The sequence below is a fragment of the Rhinolophus ferrumequinum genome, chromosome 5, assembly GCF_004115265.2.
Source record: "Rhinolophus ferrumequinum isolate MPI-CBG mRhiFer1 chromosome 5, mRhiFer1_v1.p, whole genome shotgun sequence".
NCBI classification, from domain to species: Eukaryota; Metazoa; Chordata; class Mammalia; order Chiroptera; family Rhinolophidae; genus Rhinolophus; species Rhinolophus ferrumequinum.
The window spans coordinates 46389036-46410717 of NC_046288.1; the positions used below are offsets into that span (position 1 = coordinate 46389036).

At 33.1% G+C, this 21682-nt stretch overlaps 1 protein-coding gene across 2 annotated transcripts in view; it reads left to right on the top strand.

Annotated features, from left to right (window-relative positions):
- The window catches only part of GRID2 (glutamate ionotropic receptor delta type subunit 2), a 1348544-nt gene that overhangs the window by 1013921 nt on the left and 312941 nt on the right, over window positions 1-21682 (top strand). For both annotated transcript variants that reach the window (XM_033106341.1, XM_033106342.1), the window contains exon 11: window positions 14098-14410. In XM_033106341.1, the coding sequence (XP_032962232.1) occupies window positions 14098-14410 (313 nt within the window). The remainder of the gene's footprint in view (window positions 1-14097; window positions 14411-21682) is intronic.

Genomic DNA, 21682 nt, shown 5'->3' on the forward strand with positions numbered 1-21682 from the left:
TAAGAAAACTCAATCACAGAAGTTTAAGTAACTTGCTCAAAGTCACGTAGCTAATAAGCAGAGCTAGGATATGAGCTTAAATTGTTTGATGTCAGAGCCCATTCTCTTAACTACTATGGATATACTACTTGGAGCTTTCCAAACATAAAATGAAATAAGTATTTGATATATGAGTCTGGAGTTCAGCTAAGAGACCTAGGATGGAAAGACACATCTGAGGCTAGTCATCATAGAGTGAAAATTAAATTGTCCCCTCTATCGTTCTTCTTTTTCTTTTATATCTCAAATCTCTTTCACATCCTTGCTCCTTCCTCACTGCTTCAAAACTGGCTCACGTATGCTCTATCTTAAAAATAATCTTCCCATACTTTCTAAGCTAAATTAATTAGATGTCTTTGGTTGCAAATGACAATCGAATTGAAGTGAAAAGATAATTTAATGGCTCAGCTATCCAGGGATGAGATCCAGGCTCACTTCCTCAGGCCTTCCTATTGTTCTCTGCATCTCAGCTTTGCTTTTTATTGTGTTGTCCCAATTCTCAGGCAGGATCTCCTTTTGTGTCAGTCAAGTGACTTTTAGCAAGTCCAGACTTAGATTTCATCCTCTTATCTATCCCAGTATAAACATAGATTCTCTTCTACCAACTGGTCCAACAAAGAGCCTCAGTTTTATATACCCTTTATGGTACTGAGATAGCTGAGGGCAGGGCGAGGCGAGGCTTGCCCTGCCAGCCTGCACCATGTGCCCACCTTGAGCACTGAGGGTAGGAGAAGCTCAGTGTAAAACACTGTGTAAGCATGAGGAAAATGCTGGGGACGCTGTTATCAGAAGATGGGGAGAAGGGATACCGGACAGGCTAAACAATATCTTTCAGAGGTTTAAAAATAATGGTATAAGTTCATGGACGCTAAAAATAGTTACACGTACACAAAAATCTAAATCACCAGCAAATCAAAAACTGTAACAATTAATCTACAAACAATAGGCTGGAAAGTGTTTGCAAAAGTTTGATGAATTTTTAGCATTACTTCTTCACTGCTACATGAAGAGGTCATAAAATCCATAAGAAAATACCAAGACCTCAGTAGGTAAATCTATAAAAGATATGAACTTAGAGTTTCAAAAGAGGAAACTGAGAGACAATATAAATGTAAAATGAAATGTAACATTATAATGGAGTAGGGCAATTACTAAGGTATGTATATGAAATGTGAATGGTTAGTGATTTTATAAGGAAAAAGCTACAACTCCTTGTTATGTAGCTTGAAACTATTTTATATGCTGTGTTTTATAATAAAGATGGACCATCACTAGAATTAGAGGCACATGTTTCAGTCAGCAATATACTTGACAACATAGTTTGAAATTGACCAAGTAATAATTATTAGCACTTACTACTCTGATGCAATTCTATATGCTCTGCATTTATTAGCTCTCAGTACTCACAACATCCCTACGAGGTAGGTAGCACTATTATCCCAATCTTGCAGAGGATGAAACAGAGTTAGAGGGAGGTAATGGAACTTGCCCATGGTCACTTAGCCAAGTTGTGGAGAATTCATGATTCAAACCCAGGAAGTTTAGACCCAAAGTCCAAGTGCTTAACCCCCTTATGAGTTTACAGAGGGGAGCAGAGTTCCAATGGAAGTTTGGTTTGAAACACGTTTTACCAAGTCACGTGACAGTGAGGAAAATGTTACTCAAAAACAACTCAGCACAGGTTTTTAAGACCTGCACATTCAAAGATGGTTCAGATGGAGTTTAGATGGGTATGAGTAGAAGACAAAAATAAGATTATTTAGAGGATTTGGGGAGTGACTAAAAATATTTGCATCTCTAAACTTCTCAAAAAATCTCAGCTGTTTCTTAAAAATCTGTCTTTTCTCTCTCTTTCTAAGAAAAATTAAAACACCTTAGAAAGGCATGCATTATGTTCTGCAGTCTGTGTCCCATTTCTGCCTTACATTTTATCATCCTCCATATAGATTACATTCAGCTTCAGGGTGCCTTGGCTGTCTTTACTCCATCTTCCTAAGTTTTCAAACCCAGCTTACCTCATGCTTTGTTCCATAAGGCTTCCAAACAATTCCCATCTCCTGATAATCTTGTCTTCTGAGTGCACCTATTCCATTACTTTTAAACTTACCTTTTGAAACATGATATAGATATAGATACAGATATAGGTATAGGCATAGACATAGATCTATATATAGATAGAGATAGAGATAGAGATGCAGATGCAGATATAGATATAGATATAGATACAAATATAGAGACCTTTTCATAGTCTCTCTTTTGGAAACTGGAAGGCTGAGGTTGTGTTTACTTTGTATGCCAAGCAGAATGCCCTCTGTTCATCCATTCATCACCACATGGTTTTGAATGCATGCAACATTCTGGGCACTGTGCCTAGCATCATAAATTCAAAGGGATGGAAGACATTGTTCTGGCCTTCAAAGATCTCATAGTGTACAGGGAAGACAAATGTGTAAGTACATAATTAAAACATAGTGCTATAAATGCCGTAGGGTAATACATACAGGGTGCCATGGTAACCCAGGGGCGGAGTGGCAGGCTGTGCATGGACAGTTGAAAAGATTTCACAGAGGGGAGAAATTTGAGCTAGGTCTTGAAGATGAGTAGGAGTGTGAGAAGCAACAAAAGGGATAATTATAAAAGCATGTTTGCTATGCTAAAGAATTTGGACTTTATCATTTCTACAGAGAAAACTATAAAAGGCTTTTACATAAGAAAAATGGGATTTAATTTATGTATAAGAAAGATAGCTTAGGAAGAGACGAGGATACATTGGAGCGAAGAAAGAAAAAGCCAAACGGCTTTTTCAACAATCTAGGGAGGAATAATGGAATGTCTAAACCAAAACAACATCAATGGGAAATTAACAAGAAGAATGATTTTGAGAAAACAGTATTCTAAGATATAATTGCTAGAACTTGATTACTTGGAGAAGAGAAAGGAGGTGTTGAGACACAGTAAGAAATTGAGTAGAGCAAAATGAGCAGATGGACACTCAATGACAGAAATAGGGAATACAGAAAGAGAGCAGATTGGAAAAGGGCAGCAGAGATACAGAGTTTGGCTGTAGACAATTTAATTTTGTGGTACCCGAAGAACACCCTAATGAAATTGTCTAGAAACAATTAGCAAATGTGCATCTGGAACCCATGTGAATGCTGTCTACAGCTGAAAAAAAAATGTTTAGGAAATATGGCTATTCCTCTCATCTTTATTATAAAAATTAAATTGGGAGTGTTGGATTACATGAACATGATGCACAAAATGGTTATTTAAGGCCCTAAATTATTGCACTTGAGCCTGGATAAGGAGGACTGGCATTGTTACTTTTGCTACTAGGAGAGACAAAAAAGCTAGAGGGAGGAGAGAGCTCACTATGGAAGGAGGGTTTAGGGGACTTGAGAATGTGAGAGTTGCCCCTTTTCCCATCCACACTGGAAAGGGGACTGCTAGGGGAAGTTGGGAAGCCATCAGGCATAAAGAGAGGCCCATGGAGTCGGGCCTGTCTGTGCCACCCGAACAAGTTTTGAGAAATACCACGTTTATCACCATTCTCATCTCTGTTTCCTAAGAAGTCATGTTTGGAATGATTCCCTTGGTTTAGAGAAGGCAGAAATAGTTAGCTAGGACAAAAGCCAGATGGAGTAAGCCCCCTACTAGGATCAGGAGAAGGCTTGTGGATGAAGAGAGTCCTTAGTAGGATGCCTGAAAACTATCAAATATGCCCAATATTACACACACAAAAAAGTCCTTACATATTTTGATTATATTTTTCTTATTGCAAACCATCCTTGAAAATATCTGTATCCACCAATAAAACTTCACTCACCAAAGACCTCTCTATACATTCAACTGCCCAGTGATAAATGCTTACAAGCCTTGTAAAATGAAAAGTTAGTTTGCAAAGTGAGTCAGGATAAAAATGTGTGAAGATAAAAGAAGCCCTTATAGGTACCTTAAATTAGACAGTGTTTAAAATTTTAATTCTTAAATTAAACTAAACAAGTATTAATGGACTGATTGAACTTCCCAGAGTATGTCAGGCAGGAACTTCAAAAAGTACATGTGGTCATAAGAATGCATTTTTCTTTGTCTAAATGGTGAGTGTTCAAAAATAATCCACTAGATATAAATATACAAGATGGAGCTAGAGTATAGATGCAGGAGACCACACAAGCTGTGTGTTTGTGTAAGTAGAAGAGGAAAAAAAAATATTTGTTGTTAATAAGGGAAGATTTTAATATTGATGAAGGAGAAAGATAAAAAGAGGTCTGTGAAAGGGAGTAAATTATGTATATGCAAATTGCTTAGTGAATAGTAGTAGGAACAATTTTCTAAATGTGCAGGTGATATTTAATTGGCAGACATTGCAAACAGTAAGGAGCAATTCAATCAGATAAAGGACTTGAATCATTAAGTACTTGGTCTAATAGATGGCAAGCATAGATAAGTAGTGAATAATAAGTCTTGAATCAAAACTAAAGAACAGAGAATATTTGCCGAAGGAAATCATGCTGTCCAGGAATGGCTCTCAGGTTTAAAGGAAACATCCAGAAAAGGACAAACAAAAAGTCAACAAAATGTGTAGAGTTAAAAAGATGTGGTGTGTTATAGGATATAAATTAACAGACTCCTGCATCAGTCAAAGCCAAGGTGATATAAAGACTAGTGCTATGATGAGAAAATCTCATAACTTGAGGATATATAAATCCTGAAATCCACCCTTGGCTATTGAAATGCCATCTATTACCTAGATTTTCATCTATTTCTGGTCATTGGTTTGGGATTAAAAGTAATGAGTAAGATAGCTTTCAGGCATAAAAAAGAGTGCAGATTTGGGTGAGATATTCTAAGTAACTTTTAAAAAGCATTTCAGCCATGAAATTCTGTTATGTATCTATGAACACAATCTTAGGGCTTTGTGTTTAGATTGATTGGCCATTTTTATTTAAGATACTTATTCCATAAAATAATGGTCTATGTTGGTCTGCACATTATAAACAGAGAAATATGCCATAAATGAAAGAGGGTATTAAAACTTTTCATGGTTTAGGAAGGTAGTTGATGCAACAGAGAATGTACCCCCTCTTTCCATTTGTAAGGTTGAGTACTTTAACTACTAAATACAAAGGTTAACTTTAATATTGAAGAGAATGAGCAACATCTTTTATTACAACATCAAAATAATAATTAGAATCTTTAAATATTCACTAACATGTAGCAGTGAATGTACGAAGTGAACTCATATACTAATATCAGAATGAATATTTAGAAGTAGAGCCATACCTTGAAAGATAATCATGGGTTTGTTTACTCTAGCCTGCTATTTGGATACTTCAGATTTCAGATTTCAATTATTTTAAGTCTTCGTGATTCTGAGCCCTTTCCTTTTTTCCTTTATTTTTTTCCTTTTTTTTTTTTTTTGCAATTTGATGATGTTATAGTAACAGGGTTTAACATGAGTGAAGATTTTCCTAATTAAGAAACAAACAACTGAGTACCTAACTATATCAAGGGAGGAGTTACCACAGAGGCTCCTGATATCTGTATGAGGGTATCTGAATGTATCTCTTATGCAATTTATATTTCACTTAATACTGCACAGAATCATTAGGAGAATAGCTAGTAGAGATTCATTTCTCATGTAGAAAAAGTGTTTTCCAGGAGCTTGTTCTCTCTTATTTACAGAAAATTTACATACCTCTCCCCCCTTAAGATGTTGAAGCAAACATCAACATCTATCTTCCCATTTTTAGGTCTCAAATAGTATGACCAAATAAACAATAGAGGAAAATTTAACATTATGCTAAAGTAAGGAAGGGTGCCTTTTATGACCCAAAAGTTAGCAGAGTTCAGAGCAACACTCCTAAGAAATTGTAGCTTTATCAGATGACCCAGAAAAAAAATCTGGTGATTGCATATTTGATATAAAAATCAAATCCCAACAGAGATAACACTGGAGTCTCAGCTGAAGTTGCAAGTCTAGATCTGAGAAGAGAGGGAGGGGTGGTGTAAGTGACTTCATAAGAAAACAGAGAAGGAAACAGAGAACATGTGAGAAGTAGAGCCAAAAAAACCCTCAGAAAGACAAAGTTTAATATCACATGTTGATGTGCTGAACAAGATCTGGGATTTGGTAATCCACAACACTGGCTATGGGAACGGGACATAAAAATAAGTGTGCCAAAGTAGGGCCCTCAGGAAAACATTACTTCTGTAGGAGAAGATAGGTGCTCCTTGGAGTTGTGGTGACGAAGGTAAAGAGGGCAATAAAAGAGGAAAATTAAGACTTCTGAAGATACTGAACAGAAACAATACATACCTACCCCTGGCAACCCCAACCACTAGCATTCTTCATTAAAGAAAGAACATGTTACTACACTGACAAAGTACTATTGGACTAGGAAACTTGTATACAAATTATCCAGGAATAGAAAAATAATTGGACAAATTTCATTCAAAACTACTCTAAGAAGAAAAAGGATGAGTCAATACATTCTGAATGTTGATCAAAGTTCTCACACAGACAACCAGAGCTACCAAGAAAAATAAAATTGTAACATAACACTCTAAATTGAATTAAATGTCTCAAATCAGCATTTGATTTTTTTTTAAAGAAATACAATGATAAATTCAAAAGCTAACCACTAAAATGGCCAAAATGACAAAGAAATGCAACAACCTCAGGATATATATTGAAAAACAAAATAAAAGACAAAAGTTATGAGACATAAATAACAAGTTGCTCAAAAAAGAATAGATTAAATTGCATTGAAGAATGATATGGAAGAAATGAAATAAAGAAATAAAGTTTCAGAGTGAAAGAATCAAAATGGAAAACAGGCAAAAAGTACATACATACATATTTAAAGTCTATGAAAAAGAAAAAATACACAATGATACAACTAATATTTATAGCTATAATCTAAGGAGACTTTCCGAAAATAAAAAAATTTTAACTGTACTTAGTGCTCCTAGGAAAGCTGACCCACAAGAATAATCTTTGGGCTGTATCTTAGTAAAATTATTAGAGTTAAAAGACAAAAGAAAAAAATCTTCAAGACAAAAATCGAATTATATTTAATGGTGATAAATTTAAATTACTATCAGACTTCCCAAGAGCAACACACAAAACAAGCCAGCACTAGAGAAGCACTTCCAAGAATATCAAACAAAGAAAATGCAAGCAAAGAATTTTATATCCATTAAAGAACTCCTTCATGACTGTGGAGAAACTGAACATCCAAGCACTAAGAGAATAGCAAACACTTGAACCCTCCTGATGAAACTACATGAGTATGATCTTCATTCAACCAATAGATAACAGGAGAAATTTGGCAAAGTGACTAATAGTGATCATTTAATATAGTTAGTTGTAGAATTGATACTAAAACAAAGTTAGAAATATGGATTAAATAACAACATAAAATCATGTTCTAAAAATGAAAGTAGGAAATCATTATTAACTGTAGTGTAGGGAATAAATGAAATTCACAGATTTCATTTAACACTGAAAAAAGATAGAGTAACAAGTGGAAAGAAGTGAGCAGTACAGTCACTATAAAAAGTATATGTATAAAGCTAATTATTATAATAAAAGTTCAATCCTTTCTAAATATCAAAAGAAAAAAAGACAGAAAAGAAAAACCACAGGGAAAAACACAGTAAATATAACAAAACTCACACAATAATAAATAATATAAACAATAAGATACATCATATATTTACATATACATATGTCTCAAACATGACATACTGATAGTATAACATCTTTCAAGAGCACATAAACATTTTTTAAAAGTTGATCATAGAAAACATTAATTTCCATAGAGGGGATATATTACAAATAAATTTCTCTGATCTAAGTAAAATAAAACTGAAAAAAAAACAAAAAAAAGCTTTCCACCTGCAATAAAAAAGCTTTTTATTAAATGACTCTTCAGAAAATGGTGAAATACAAACAAATTATAGAATTTTTTTTAAGTATGAAAACACTATATACCTGAATCTATAAAGAATATTTAAAGGAATGATTCATAGTGTTAAAAATTAATATCAATGGAAATAAATATATTTAATTCTGTCTTCAAAAGCTAGGAAAAGTACAATAAATTTTAACAGAAAAATGTAATAAAGACAATAATAATAAGAATAAAAGGAGAAAGAAGGTAACAGAAAAAAATAGTAGATAAATAAATAAATAAATACATAAATAAATTAATTAATTAAATTCTTGCTCTTAGAAAATATCAACAAAAGAGACAAATCTTTAGCTAATGCAATTAACTAAAAAGTAGAGAACCTAGACCAATTTCCACAAGAAAAGTCATCAAGGAACTCTCCCACAAAAAAGGACCAGACCTATAGTGTTTTACAGATGAACTCCATCAGTCCTTTAGAGAACAGAGGTTCCAGTCCTATTCCAGATTTAAGAAGATTAAGAGACACAGCAACTAAATGCAAGATACAATCCTAGACTAAATTGTTAGAGGGCAGGATAAAAGAGTCATTTCAAATCGGGAGACATTACGAATTCTTCTAGAACAATGCTCAGGTAGTGGGCTAAGTACTTTGGGGGGAAAGGTAGTTATATTCATATCACATTAACTATAAAGACAACTTGCCAGGATTTGAATCCTGGATTTCAGTTGTATGACCTCAGGCAAAGTTTCTTTATCTGTCTGTGTCTTCATTTTCTTATCTATTAAATGGAGGTAATTTTAGTATTTACCTCACAAGGTGTTTGTGAAGATTAATTGAATTACTCATTGGAAAGTATTTAGTATCTAGTAAGCACTATATAAGTGTTAAATAGCAGTGGTAATAGTAGTAGTAACAAAATATCCTTACTACTAGTCTTAATTGGTTAGTCGCCTTATTGTGTACTAAGCTATAATCAAATTAATACCATCCTTTCAATGAGCTCTCAAATACCTTACATAGAAGGGTAAAATATATAATAATTTTATGGAGTTCCATCAGTGGTTCTTACCTTATTGGGATTTGAATGTCTTCTTTATAATATTTTGCTGTTTTTAAATTTTCTGGAATTTAAATGTGATTTCACTTTCTGAAGAAAAGTTATTTTAACCACAATTCCATTGATTCTGCCTGAAGATTTATTCATATCCAGTGATGTATTTGAAAAATAATAGATGTTGTGTTATGTGTTTGTAATTGAAGCTAAAATATTAATTTATAACGGTGACATATTAAAACATACCTATGTTCCTTTCAAAGAAATACATCAATCTTGACTTTGAGAAAAATAAATAATTTGTAATTAATTTGAAAATTTGATCATTTTCCTTTGCCTCAGTACTTTATATTATAATTTCTTCTGTGAATAGTAATAATTTATACGCTATATTTACTTGGTGAGTTCTGTTGAATCTTTAAAGTCTTTAGATTTCAAGTCTTTAGAACAAAATATTTATATTCCCAGCAAGCATAGAATAATCATGTAATAAATTCTCAATAAATAATTTTTAGCATTAAAATTTCAGTTAAGAGGACTGTTATATTACCAATCCCAATCTATTCATTGTACATATATGAGTAATCTAAAATTATGAAGGTTTGACCTCTTACCCAAAGTCATGTCACATGTCATTAATTAAAGATGTAAGACTTGAAATCATTCTTCCTTCTTTCTCCCTTCCCTCCTTCCCTTTCTTCAGTCCTTTTCCCTCCTGCCTGCACTCTGTCTTCCTTTTAGCATTTATTCAAGTTTCCTTTTTCCCAAGCAAACCTGGAATTTTTACACTAAAACATTATTTGAAGACCAAAGAATATAAAATGATATAGAAGAAAGTTGTCAAGATATTTTAAAAAGCTATGAACAGTTCATTCTTGTGAAGAGCAACAGAAGAATATGTATGATTTAAGAAGTGACCTAGGTCTTGTTAAATACGTGCCAAAACTCTTCAATAACTAATGAATGAACTAATCAGAAACAGTCTCAGAGACATAGAGGAAAAACTGAGGGTTGCTAGATGGGAAGGGGGGTGGATAAAAGGGAAAGTAAGGGGATTAGAAAGCACAATCGGTAACCACAAGATTGCCACCGGGATACGAAAGTCAGTTTGGGGAATGTAATCAATAATGTTGTAAAGATTTTGTAGGGTATCGATGGACACTTGTCTCATTAGGGAGACCACCTCTGGGATGATGTAGATGCCTGATCACTGCACTGTACACCTGAAGCTGAAGCTGAACAATAATGAATGTCAACTATAATTATATATATATATATATATATATATATATATATATATATATATATATATATATATATATGGTTACAAGAAGTGGAGTACAACATTAGGAATAGAGGCAGTGGAAATGTAACGGCTGTGTGAGATGTCAGAGGGGTAGTAGATGGGGGAAGGGGGGTTATCATTGTGTGAGGGATATAAATGATGAATGTTTAACTATTACATTGTTTTGTGCACCTGAAACTAATAAAAACAATGTTTAAGAAAAGACAATAGGTATCCTTTTAATAAGAAAAAATTGTAATTATTAGATTAATTTTACATATGATCATAAATTTCCATATTTATATGTACTTGTGTTAAAAATAAAGGGAAAATATCCAACAGTTATTAACTGAAAAAAAATTTTTTCTTCTACTTTGTACAAAAAAATATTTAAGGTGGGAATAATAGGGGGATAAATCTTAAGAGAATTGAAGCTTTATGATAGGTACTTTTAATAAATTCAAATTTCCAGGTCCAGATGAATAATATCCTAGGGAGGAATGAATGCCTTTCCTGAGGAGATATATGAGTTACTATAAATAATATGCACAAAACATGAAAAAGTGAGATATTATAGAGTTAGAGATTGGTATATTCAAAACCCCAAAAAAGAAAAAAAAAATCATTCTGACAGAGCACTGAGTTTGATTTTATTCTCTGATAAAATTACAGAATGGATTATTAATCAGACATGTTGTAGGTGGTAAAAAAAATACGCAGTTCATTTTCTGTTTTGATAGCATTAGCTATTCATGAGAAGATTGATATCTGATCCCATATGCATATTGTGTTCAATATGCCTTTTACAAAGCAATTAAAAACTATATGGAGAAAACTGGCTGGATGATGGCATTATGATGAATAATAATCACAGGTGATTTAAAAAAATAACTAGAGTGTTAACTAATGAACCATCGCCAAAGTGGGTAGAACTTTAGAGGCAAGTTGCAATATTGAGAACTTGCTCATGTACTTTTCATCAATATTTTATCAGTAATGTGAATGAAGAATTAAAAGTCTGCTTTTTTAACTTCCAAACAACTCAAAGCCAGTAGAAAAAAACTGATATGGTGCCTGATAGGTAAAAATTCAAAATATTTCAGGCAGATATGAAGGATACAAAGAACTAAAGAATGAAATGTATGAGGCACAAATATAAAATCCAACATTAGCTTCAAAATCAATTGCATAGGACTCATGAGAACTTCAAGATTGACAGTTTCATTTAAAAATATTTTTAAAATTTATTTAAACTTTAGTATAAAGCATTGTTGTAATTCATCTAATAAAAATGATTCATAATCGAATTTCATTTAAAAAACTATATTGTCCATATCAATTGAGGAAACATTGATGAATTAGAGTATGTTCATAAGAGAATGACTAGTATTTTGAGGTATATAGAAATCATATCTTAGGAAGAGTGATCGAATAAGGAAGTTATTTTTAGGTTTAAAATAATATTTCTAAGTAAGGGATAAGATAGTGTTCTTTGAGTATTTGAAAGATTGTCATCAGCCAGATCTATTTAGGTTAATAATGTCATACGTGTGTATAGATGACAAAACTAAGACACTTAATATAGGTCAGCAGATATCAATTCAGTATAAAATAAAAGCTGTATAATAATTAGAATGTTTCAAATGTAAACTGTGTATTTTATAAGGAGGCAACTGGTATTGTTATAATAGTAATTAAAATGTATGTAGAACATATAACAAGGCATTAGGTATATAGCAAGCATTAAATAAATACATAACTATTTGTATAATGAATGTCCTTAGCATTATGTTCAAATATAAATTGGATGATTATTTATTAGATATAATCATTTATATTAAATTTAAAATAAATGTTTTTTACCTTCTTTAAGTTTAAGCTTCAAGATTCAATAATTACATGGTTTATTAGTCATCCTCCATTGTATTTTCCATCTAACTCCTTTTCATGACTTGAAGGAATGCAAATCTTATATCTCCTTTCAAAGAAAGTATTATATCTATTGTAATTAGAATAGTTTGAAAAATTACTTATATTCAAGTCCTACTGCTGGTTTTATCAAAATAGAAATAGTCACTTTTAACACTAACCATTTGTAATATATTTAACCTACTATAGTAAACTCTTAATTACCTTAGCTAGTTGCAAATCATATAAATATAAATATGTTAATAAACCTAGAACCTAGTTTTAAGTTTTGAAGTAATTATTAATCAAGATATAAATTTTTCATCACTGCTATAAAACTTGGTAAAATTTTGTTATCATTTTCTTTTTATTCTTTAAAAACACTATTGGGAATGCTGAGAAATAAGAGAGAAAAGTTTTATAAGAATTGGGTAATGAACATCAAGTGAATGTTCCATCTGCATTCATAGGAGAAGCAAGTGTTTATTGATCATGAATCTATGCCACATAAATGTGGTAGATACCAGGAATATATCAAATTTAAAAAAGCAATGTCACAGTCCCTACCTTCATGAAGTTACAGTCTGGTAAAACAGTCAGACATCATTCAAAGAATCATACAAGTATGTTTAAATTATAACTGTTACAACTGCTAGAGAAGTGAAAGATATAGGCTTCTGATAGTGTGAACAACAAGAATTATTATTCTGATCAAAGGGAATCATGGATAACTCCCCTGAGGAAATGATAATTGAGCTGGATTTATGAATGTGAATAAGAGTTGACTTGAAGAACTTTTGGAGGGTCAATCCAGTCAGCGGGAACAGCAAGTACAAAGACCATACATCAGGAAGAAGTGTTGGAAAGGAAAATTTTTTATTTAAACATTCACCATATATTTTTTATCACATCTTGTATTTGTTCATAAAATAATAAAAAGAAAAATCATGAAAATATTCAGCAAATAATTTACTATTGTTTGTACTTGTCTGGAAGGAGCTTCCCACAGCTTTAATCACTACTAGCTTTAATCAGCTACAGATCATTATTTCAAAGAAGATGCCATCTTTTAGGTATTTTAATATGTTACTCATATCATAGAATTTAAATTTGAAGTCATTTTTCTGTGCTCTCGCTGAAATTCTGCTATGTACTTTAAATAAGTAAATTAGCATATACTGTAGTTCTGAGTGCTATCACTGCATCTAAGGAGGCACACACTGAGAGAAGGGTTATTACCTGAAGAAAAATTATGTTTCCTTAATCTTTAATTGTTAATTAAAATGTTTCTGTGGTTTATACAATAAAATCATGGTAGAGACCTCTGGCATATGACATAACAGTGCTATGTGAAAGCTCTAAGGAACTCTATTATGTTTAGTGCTCAGTAATATAAATTTTGATGCAGAAAAATCTAAACCAAGGTTAAAATGCTATGTTGAGTTTTTAAAATAAACTACCTAAAATTTTATTTGTCGGGGATGTATTGAATATCTCAGGAACATTTTCTCAGAAGGAATTCCTTAGAATAAGTTTTGCCTTTGCCACTGTGTTAATGATGGCTTTGATAAAATGACCCCAGGAAAAAAGAAAATTTCCTTCAGGTGTTATCTGTGTCTGAAATAGTCTTCACTGATTTTTACATACTTATTTCACTAATATGAACAAGATAATTTGTCTGACTCTGGTGGGGCAAGATTTTCAGTAAGAAATACAAAATTCACACGTAGTGCACCTCTAAGAAATCTTTGCAATTTATTCAGTTTATATAAAAAGAATTGAAAATGTTGCCTGAAGCATCTATTTTTTTTTCCTCAAGGCAAGCTGAAGTACCACAAATCAAATAGTTTGTCACAGTGTTAATATATTCTTTTCTCTTTCAATTTCTCAGAGAGCTGACATAGGGATTTCTGCTTTAACCATCACCCCAGATCGTGAAAATGTGGTGGACTTTACGACACGTTATATGGACTACTCAGTAGGAGTACTGCTTCGAAGGGCTGAAAAGACAGTGGATATGTTTGCCTGCCTTGCACCATTTGATCTCTCTCTATGGGCTTGCATTGCTGGCACAGTCCTTCTGGTGGGTCTTCTGGTCTACCTCTTGAATTGGCTTAATCCGCCACGATTACAGATGGGATCAATGACTTCAACTACTCTCTACAACTCTATGTGGTTTGTGTATGGATCGTTTGTACAGCAAGGTAAGGAGAAAAAAATACATTTTCAGATGAAAAAGGATTGTGGTGTTTCAATTGCCTTGATTTCAGCCAAGATTGTGATGTATTTGTATCTGACATCAATAAGTGTTTGAAAGGGTCTTCACAGCAATACATAGAACAGAGCATTTCCTTCTCTTTCCTAATGGATCTGAAACACAGCAGGTTTCCAGCAAAAAAATGGTTCATTATCTTTTGATGTAAGTTCAATATCACCAACAAAGCCAAAAATGAATGTCAGTGGTAAAGTTCACCAGAAACTCAAGATTCCCCCAAACTCTGACATTCTGAGAAATAGTCTTACAGCGATGAAACTGCTTACTGCCAGAGCAGATACTATTTAATTATTTACAAATGTAAGACATGTTAGGATGTGTTTTTTGTACACGACATTATTTCATGTATTAAAAATATTCATTGAAGGTGAAAATACTTTGATTAATTTAAGATATTAACAAGAAATTTTATATTTTATCTTTCACTTTACCATATAATCTTTAGCAATGATTTAATTTACAATTTCATTGTATTCTAAACATTGGCTTGGTTTTATTTTTTAGTATTCAAGTTACGCTACTCTAAACTTCTCTGGTTAATTCTTTGACTCAGCATTTTAGAATAGAATAATATTTATTGAGCTCCTTAATTGAGATTCCTGCTATCGTGGAGAGTTAAATAATTAAATACTTAGGCAATTAATATTTTCTTGCAAACTTGTCTCATGTATTGAAAAGGAGAAATATGTGTCACAGTGGAGACACATGGTGTTTTTGCCTTAATATTTACAACTCTCAGTAGTTTCTTACTTTTATTCACACTTACTATGGGATCTTCCATTAAATTTCATTCTTTGTATTCTCACTTAGCTAATCACAAGGTTTGTCTAGACTTTTCATCTCCACTTTCTCACTTCTAATCTAACTCATAAACCTTCATAAGTATTCTTCTTCCTTTCCATATCAAGGGCTCTGACTAAGGTTATATTTTACAGACATTTTTAGTCAATTCGTTAATCACTAATCCAGTAAATATGTAATCCAGACTATTTATTTAAGTGGAACTTTGCTAAGCACTGAGTATACAACTGTAAATGAAAGAGTTTTTGCCATCATTGAGCTATAAGTCTAGTGGGACACAAACATGTAAGTAATCAATTACAATCACGGATAGAAAGTGCTGTGACAGATAAGCACGAACTGTTATGAGAATGTTGAGATAGAATGGCTCAATATATCTTAATGTGGCAAAGAAAGCTTTTGAATTAGTACTACATAAACAGAGACAAAATTAACTAATGAGCTTGTTGAATAAGAGGATGGGGTAAAGGAGATATAGATGGGTAGGGTAGAATTTAATACAAAGAAGTGAGAGAGAAATTAGGGTAGACTACGCAGAACAGAGCTGGTAAAGATGAGGTTGAAAGTATATTTGTTATTATCAATAGTTCAAACTTGAACCTTAGGGAAATGATCAGCTGTTTAAAGGTATTAAATAAGGAAAGCCATGTTCAGTTTGTACAACAGAAATATTTGGATCATAGGATGGGGACTAGATTAAAAAGGATGATGTAGAAAGTGAGTCAAATTTTAAGAGTATTATAAAAACTAAATAAAGAGTTGATGTGGCTTGCAGAAGGGTAAGGTGGCGTTGGGAATCAAGAGAAGGGTATTGATAAATTGGAATCAATAGAACTTGATGATTATATAGTGGTGTGGAGACTGGTACTAAAGGAGGAAAATGAGGCAAAGTTTTACCCTAGATTTCTTGATTAGGCAATTAGTTGCATTGGATGTTAATATCTTTTACTGAAAAAATAAAATAAACAGAAAGAGCAAGTGTAATGAGGACAATGATACATTCATTTTGGTGCATGTTGAGTTTGAGGCATCTTTGAAACATCCAAGGAGATATTTCTAATGCTTATTAGTGGTTTGCTCTATTTTTTGTGGCTAAATATATGTTTAGAAGATATTAGCATGTAGGAGATAATTGAATCCATGGAAGTGAGTTAAGATCATGCAGAATAGTTGTTCTCAACTGCATACTCCTCATTCACGACCAGTGGCCCAGAGAGGGCCTAAACATTTCCCTAAGGAAAGGAATGGTTAAGGGTGCTTTCAACGGTAACCGATAAAGAGTGATGAGAAAGATGCAAATACCATGGATATATATTATAGTATGCAGTGGTATACACAGCAAATAAAGCCAGTATTTAAAGATAGAGGGTTTGGTCATCTGTGTCAAATAATCAAGTAAAATTAAGACTGGAAAAGTGTTTATTGGATTTAGCAATAAGCTTGTTGGTAGTGTTCCCAGTGACTATAGCTGCAGAACAAATTCTTCCAAAACCTACCAACTCTGTGGGTCAGAAGTTTAGACATAGTGAGGATGTCTGGTCTTTACTCAGTGATGTCTAAGGTCTCAACTAGACAACTCAGAATCTGGAGGCTGAACTCATCTGAAGGCTTGTTCATTTCACTCATATGTCTGGCAGTTGATGCTGGTTTCGAGCTGGTAACCTCAGTTTTCCTCCATGGTTTCTCTTCATGGGACAGTTTGCCCTTTCTCACAACACGATGGTTAATTTCTCCATAAAAATTATGCCAAAAGTAGAGAAAAGACTCAATGTAACAGAAGGATTCAGTGATCCAGTTTGGGATCTAAGTTCCTCTTAGAGGGAACATCCTGGCTGTGTCCACCTCATAGCTTTGTTATGAGAATTAAAATGATTAAAAATTGTGAAGTTCTTAGAAAGAAGAGCTTAAAAAAGTGTCACATAAGTGTTCAGTGAATTAGTTAAAAATAAAAACAAATTAGACTCAGCTGTGGTTACTTAGGTACATGAAAAATGGATCACAAGGCAAATGGTTTTAGATTATTGGCAAGGTAATGGTAGATTTTGGGGTACGTGGAGCAATAATGAAATAGAAGGACCAATAATTAGAATAGTAGAGAGTAAGATTGGAAAGTAATAGAGTAGTAGTGATAGAATTATTGATAAGGTTAAAGAACAACAGTGGAAAGATCAGTATGAGAGAGTTTAAAGTTTGTATTTATAAAGTGGGACAACTGAGCCTAAAATTTTTGAAATGGGACAGTAGAGGATAAGTTACAGGTGTGTGGATGTGGATTCCTGAAGTTAAGAGTTGGTGAAGGACTTCAAAGTTGATCAAGGAATTGAGAGCGTAGAGGATTAGATGAATTATCTGTAATGATGTCAGCTTGGACTGGAGAGAAAGAAAATAAGCCATAAGCCAAAATTGTCAATAAATGAGATGAGGTAGGACGTAGATAGGACGTAGATACTAGGACGTAGATAGATATGAGCATTGGCTACAAGTAAGGTAGTAGAGCTACATGTATTTACCCTCTGTTTTCATCTCACTTCTTCCCACTTCAGCCAATTTTTCTGTATGTGGTCCTAATAACCATCAATCTGCAGATAACTCTCAAATCTACATCACTGCCTTAAATTTTATTTGTGCATATCCAACCACTCATTAGACCACTCTCTCTCTGGATATACCAGAGGCACCACAAATTTCAACATGCCGAAATTGAATTTGTTTTACACTTGTAACCTTTGTAACATCTCATATTCTCCATTCCAGCTGATGCATTATCAATCACACAGATATACAGGTTCAAAACTTTTCAAACAGTTTTGATTTCTTCTTCTTCTTTCTATTATATTCAACCATGATCAAATCCTGCGAATTTTACCTCCTAAATATTTCTGGAAGTGGAAATTTCTTCTCACCTGAAGAGATAAGGCCTAGATTGTTACCTAGATGAAGCCTTCTTCATTTCTCATCTGAACCATAGAAATCGCATAACGGGTCTTTTTTTTGTTTGTTTGTTTTTGTCCACTGAAAATGTGTGATCCACATACTTGCATATATACCCAAGTTACAGCTACATTAAGAGCTTACTACGTAATTTGTATTCTTCAAATATTTTCTTGGCTTCCCAATGCCCACAGTTTAAAATAAGTCTGAGTTATTCAGAGCATGAACAATATTCCACCATGTGATTCTTGACCAGTGCTCAATTCTAATCTCTTACCATATATGCCACACGTTCCAATGTCCAGTTACTTCAAATTGTTTTGTCCCTTGAACACAAGACAAGACTGTGTCATGCCTCTTTGCCTTTGTTTCTGCTCTCTCCAGTTCCTAAAATACCTTTATTACCTGCTTAATCTCCCACACTCTGCTTTCATATGGCAAATTTCTATGTATCCTCTAATTCTTACTTTGATCTTCCTTCTTTCAACAAGTGTGTGTGAGGATTAGGGACCATCTTATGTGCTCCTTAAGACATATTTATCATAGCTATTCATAGCTATTATCAACTATAGGGTAATTGCATTTTATTTTCTATTTGTCTCCACCTGAGTCCTTTAAACACAAGAAAGACAGTGTTCTATTTATCTTTATAGACTTTTTGCCTATAGTTCAATGTTGTGTTCATATTAGTGGTTTAACAAATGCATATTGATCAACAAAATGAATAAATACATGCTAAATACTTAGCTAAATCAAGCATGGACTTAACTGCAATACTGTGTTTATTAGATTACAGTCTGTTCCTCAACTCACTAAACCAAATAGGAAGTTATTTGGAATGTCTCTACTGGTATATTTTATCAAGTTACTAAGACAGGAAACTTATAAATAAGGTCTCTGAGTGGTTGAAGTCTTATTTTTGAGGCTATTGACATGCTTATCGATTGGCTTTCTGAATTTTGCCTTCAGGTGGCAAAATTTCAGTAAGTTTTGGAGCACACCCAAGAGAAAAAGATAAATAAAATTACCCGTATGGTTAGCATGTTTTTCTAGTTCTGTACACATGCAGCAGATATGAAAAGTTATAAATATGCTAAGCACTTTTCTATCCCAACTATGTCCTTAAATAAGTTGTGCAGCCTGTAGGTTGATTGAACATTTGTACAAATTCATAATGGTGGGTAATGCTGAATTGCATATGATTAACTACTTCATTTTTGAAATGATGCTATTCTTCCACTTGCTAACAATGAAAAGTTGAATTCATTAAAAGATACCGAGAGCATCCTTAAAGTTTGATTAAAAATAAATTCAGAAAAGTCTCATAAGCCCTATGAAAAAGAGAATCAATCAATGGCAGTGTCTGTGTACAGGCAGTGAAGTTGGAATTACTGATAATTCCCAATAAAAATATAATCTTTTAAGTAGAAAATAGAACTGTTATTTCAAAATTGCAGTCTTTATTGAGACACTAGACCAGACTGAAAAGGGATAAAGAGGCATTTCGTATGTTATTAGACAGATTTCTGAAAAAAGATTTTAGGGACAGCTAAAAGCAGAAAAATGTTAAATGTATGTGAGTTGTTTACTAATCCTGATTTTTTCTTTTAAATCTGTAACTTGAAAGCATTCTGGAAAAACAACTCAAAGAATCCAACTGTGCAAAAGCAGTATGGTCCATTATAGAGATAAACTTAGTACATCTGTTTGGCCGAAACATTAGAGCTTGTGAATTAGGTAGTTAAATGAATGAATGAGAGCTCAGTTTTATATAAGTTTTATTTTCATTTTATATCCTCCCTTATCCTCATGTCTACAGATATCTCTCTGCAATCAACATATTTAAAACAAAATAAAGCAAAACAAAACTGGGATTTGAGTTTTGAAGATCTATAATGTTTAGTTTATGGACAGTGACTGTTAATATCATCTGGGCCATGGAGAGCCTCTATGATTTGTTCACACATGTGGTTGTATGTAATTTGTTTTCTGTTTACTTAAAAACGGGAATCTCTGTGTGGTTTTGTCGAATTCTATGAAGTACAAATATTTTTAATTATGTAAAATATTTGGAGCTATCACATATGTTTAATTACCAGCAAACATTTATTAAATATTAACTATATGCCAGAAACAGGAAGAGCAAAAGAAAAACAAAGAATCACTACATTAACTGGTTTAATAACTATTTCTTGGGTATACTACGTGCCATGCCCAACCTAGATGTTTTGAATATGGTCATAAATAAGAATTTATTGGAGAGATGTTGGCACCATGTAACTGGGCCATAGCCAAACTGGGACCAAAATAAACCACTTCTGATGAGAGGAGCAGACAGAATTATTGGAAGTATTAAAGAAAGAAAATTCCTTTGGTAGCTTTCTTAAAGATCAAATAGCTCCACAGATGCCAGTGATGAATGGAAAGAGGACCTTTAGGAATGGTAGAAGATAACTTGACGGCTGCTGCACAAGAGTTAACATGAGAGGCAACCCACTGGTTTTGAGATCCCAGGACAATTTTTGGAAGAAAATAAAGAGCTCTTCCCATTGGCAACTGGATTGCACTGGTACAGAGACTCACAACTTTCTCAGTTCCACAAAAAGAAGAGTTAGACATTCTTTTCTATTGAATTAAGCAGCAGAAGAAATTATTGATGAGAAGTCATCTCTTTAAAACTTTGCATAGACTAACTCAAAAAGAAATCCATTTCAATGGTGTGGATATCAAATCCTTGAAATTTACCAATGTCCTAGTCACTAAACCCCTAAGGATTCAAGCCTTGAAATGCAGTAACTAGTACCATTTCTTCGTAAGGTTATCTGATATTTCACATTCAATTTGAATTTAACAAAAATGATATTGGTTAGCTCTGTTGTTTACTGACCTTCATGAACATGGGGAAAATGAGAGTAATTCCCAGTGACAGGTTAACTGGACTACGGAAACAAGTTTCTTTCTACATTCTGTTCTTACAGATATTAACTCAAAAATGTCTCTCAGTAATTTTTATTTAGGTTTGAACAACATCTTTGTTGTTGCTAATTATGATTGGCAGTCCTTAATGAAGAGAGTGCCAAGCATTCTGAGTGCTGTCACATCCACTTGAGAATTTCCCATGCTGATTTAAAACGTGACAAGGTGCTCATTTTCTTTCTTTTTATCACCAGAATTCTCTACCACTAAAGAAAAAAACAAGTTGAACTTTTATGCTTTCAGAGACAGTTCAAACTTCATTATTATGGGTATGGGGAACAAGTAATTTGTGTGAGTAGAAAATAATGCCGTCATGTTAAGATGTCAATCCATTAGTTTACCTCGCAATGAAATGCAATGAGCTCCTAAGCAATTATTCCATGAACTATTTGCACACAATATGCCCCTGAGTTTCACTTTCTTTAATACCAACTCTTCACAGTTTCAGCAAGAAAATCCTTTCTCATACTGAACTGGGCTTTTGAAGACTTAA